The sequence below is a fragment of the Lolium rigidum genome, chromosome 7 (assembly GCF_022539505.1).
Source record: "Lolium rigidum isolate FL_2022 chromosome 7, APGP_CSIRO_Lrig_0.1, whole genome shotgun sequence".
NCBI lineage: Eukaryota > Viridiplantae > Streptophyta > Magnoliopsida > Poales > Poaceae > Lolium > Lolium rigidum.
Genome location: NC_061514.1, coordinates 47318470 through 47320988, shown reverse-complemented (window position 1 = coordinate 47320988; position 2519 = coordinate 47318470). Strand labels below are relative to the sequence as shown.

The following is a 2519-nucleotide window of genomic DNA, read 5'->3' as shown; positions in this document are numbered from 1 at the left end:
AGCGTAGTTTTTCTCATAAGCATGCCTCGAGTGTTTATATTGAACAAATTTGTGAAAAACGGTTCTCTCCCCTTATCGTCTCCGAGCAACCTACACCGAGATATTTATCAGGCACACACACATGTGTGAGCAATACAAAAGCTATATGAAATAAAGTAAAAAAAAATAATGCAATGTTTCGCAGAACACTCAACAGTACTGTAATAACAGATAATTCCACTATCTAGTGCATAATTCTGTATACTTAAGATGAAGATCCCGATATACGGATACGCCACTCTCTTTGATCCATGATAATTAAGTGTCGGATGTTTGGTTGAAATTCTCGAATTTAAACTCGAAGTCCAACATTTTTTATGATTTGGAGGGAGTAGATTATTGCATTCTGTGTAGAGCCGCTACCACTTGTTGGCCGCCACTTTTCTCCTTGTTGCCTGCCTTGCGACATGCATGAATATAGACGGAGTGATGGACCGTGTGTGAACCGCAGCGTGCAGAATATATCTGGTCTTACGTGGCTAGATCTCCAAGTGGCAACTGCCACCTCTGACTTGCATCGTACCCACGCCTTTTTTTTTCAGAGCACGTACCCGACATACAGAAACTGTTCAATAACAGCCACGGCAGCAGAAGGGAAGGAAAATTCGCAGCTTCTGCGGGACCTATCTCGCGCGTGCCTGTCATGGGATACGACGGAATGGCTGCTCTGCAGTCTGCGCCACGACTTCTATATATACCATTAACCCAGAGGAAGAACAGAACATACTCTCATACCTAGTAGCTGCTAGCTTGCTTCTGAGTTGTGACCACAGACCACTGCATCGACCACACCAACCGGTCGATCTTACTGATCAGCGTTTACGATCCTAGTCTTGGAAGCTAGAGATCGTCTGTGATGGGGAGGTCGCCGTGCTGCTGCCATGACGCCGGAGTGAAGAAAGGGCCGTGGACGGAGGAGGAGGACAAGGCGCTGGTGGAGTACATCCAGAGGCGGGGCGGGCACGTCGGCAGCTGGCGCGGCCTGCCCAAGGCCTCCGGCCTCAATCGCTGCGGCAAGAGCTGCCGCCTCCGGTGGACCAACTACCTCCGCCCCGACATCAAGCGCGGCAACTTCACCGACGACGAGGAGCGCCTCATCATCAGCCTCCACGCCGCCCTCGGCAACAAGTACGTCTCCGTCCAACCTTTACCTGCTCCACCACTCAAAAAGCATAACTTAACTTAATTAGCCGCCATGCATGCATGCAACTGTCAATTTAGTTGTTAGTCTCTGAAGTGACGTGGATACATGAACTTTGTTGGGTTATAGGTGGTCGACGATTGCGACGCAGCTGGAGGGCCGGACGGACAACGAGATCAAGAACTACTGGAACACCCACATCCGGAAGAAGCTCCTGCGCATGGGCGTCGACCCCGTCACGCACCAGCAGCTACCGCCGGACCACATCATCGACGGCGCCTCCCCCTCCGGCACCCTCCTACCCGAGTCGCTCCTCTGGGCCGCGGCGGCCGCGGCCCTCGGCGGCGGCCTGGACACGGCCGCCATCATGCAGGCGCAACTGCTACAGCAGCTGCTCCACGCCATCGGCTCCAACAACAACAGCACTAACCTCATCGCCAACCTTGCTGCATCAAACGCAATGCTCAACTCAGGCGGCGGCATCGTTCCGAACCTTGTGCTCCAGGACCAGATGAACATGTTGTCGATTGGCGCGAACTACCTGCAGCCGGGTTACCTCTGCAACATCTCGAGTCTTGCAGGACAAGACATGGTCCAGCAGCAACAGCAGCAGCAGCTAATCAGCTCTCCAGCTCCAGGAACAAGCTCCTCTGCAGGAGTTGAGCCGGCCGATCAGCACCGTGATACTGCCGCTGGATTCGCATCACATGATGTTTCCCCGGCGGCTGACAGGGCGCCAGTGGAGGAGTTCGCCGGCTTGCTGGAGCCCATGATGGACATGCCCGGTCTGTGCTCTCTGGAGAGTGACTCTTTCTGGAATGATATACTGAAGGACAGTTACGGTTTCTAGATTCCTCCTTGTGGGTGAAAGGATGTGTTTATGACAGTTTTGTACAGAATCTATAAACGTCTTGACTTCATGCACGGTGCAGTGTTAGATCGATCAGAACGTTGTACTAGGTGAGAGATGGTGACGAGATGATACAACATGCATTGATTTGTTTGTGAGTTCATTGTGTGATCCTTGCAATAGATTCGGTTTTTTGTCAGTGAAGTTTATGGTTACCAGTTGCTCGATGTAACTGCGTGTGGATTGCAATAGATTCGATGCTTTGTCATGAAGTTGAAGGTTAGAAGTTGCAATAGATTCGGTTTTAACTGAGCGTGACTAGTGATACTTCCATCTATCTAACTAAAACGAGATGTAGACGACTCAAACTCAACGAGATTCGAGGGCTAGCTAACAAATGTCCACTCCTTCCTGCAAATACATGGGTTTTACTAAAAACAGATTTCGAAATGGTATAGTTAAAGTTCAGTGGCCTTTTCTACAACAAGA

General features: G+C 50.6%; 1 protein-coding gene across 1 annotated transcript; it reads left to right on the top strand.

Annotated features, from left to right (window-relative positions):
• The first annotated feature begins 895 nt into the window (after positions 1–895).
• Positions 896–2030, top strand: LOC124671277 (transcription factor MYB93-like). The gene is made up of 2 exons (XM_047207671.1): positions 896–1167; positions 1310–2030. The coding sequence occupies exons 1-2, from the start codon at positions 896–898 to the stop codon at positions 2028–2030; spliced, it is 993 nt and encodes a 330-aa protein (XP_047063627.1).
• Positions 2031–2519: the final 489 nt, after the last annotated feature.

Coding starts and splice junctions, on each gene's coding strand:
- LOC124671277 (XM_047207671.1), top strand. CDS start 896: ATGGGGAGGTCGCCGTGCTGCTGCCATGACGCCGGAGTGAAGAAAGGG. Junction 1,168..1,309: donor CACGCCGCCCTCGGCAACAA/GTACGTCTCCGT, acceptor GTTGGGTTATAG/GTGGTCGACGATTGCGACGC.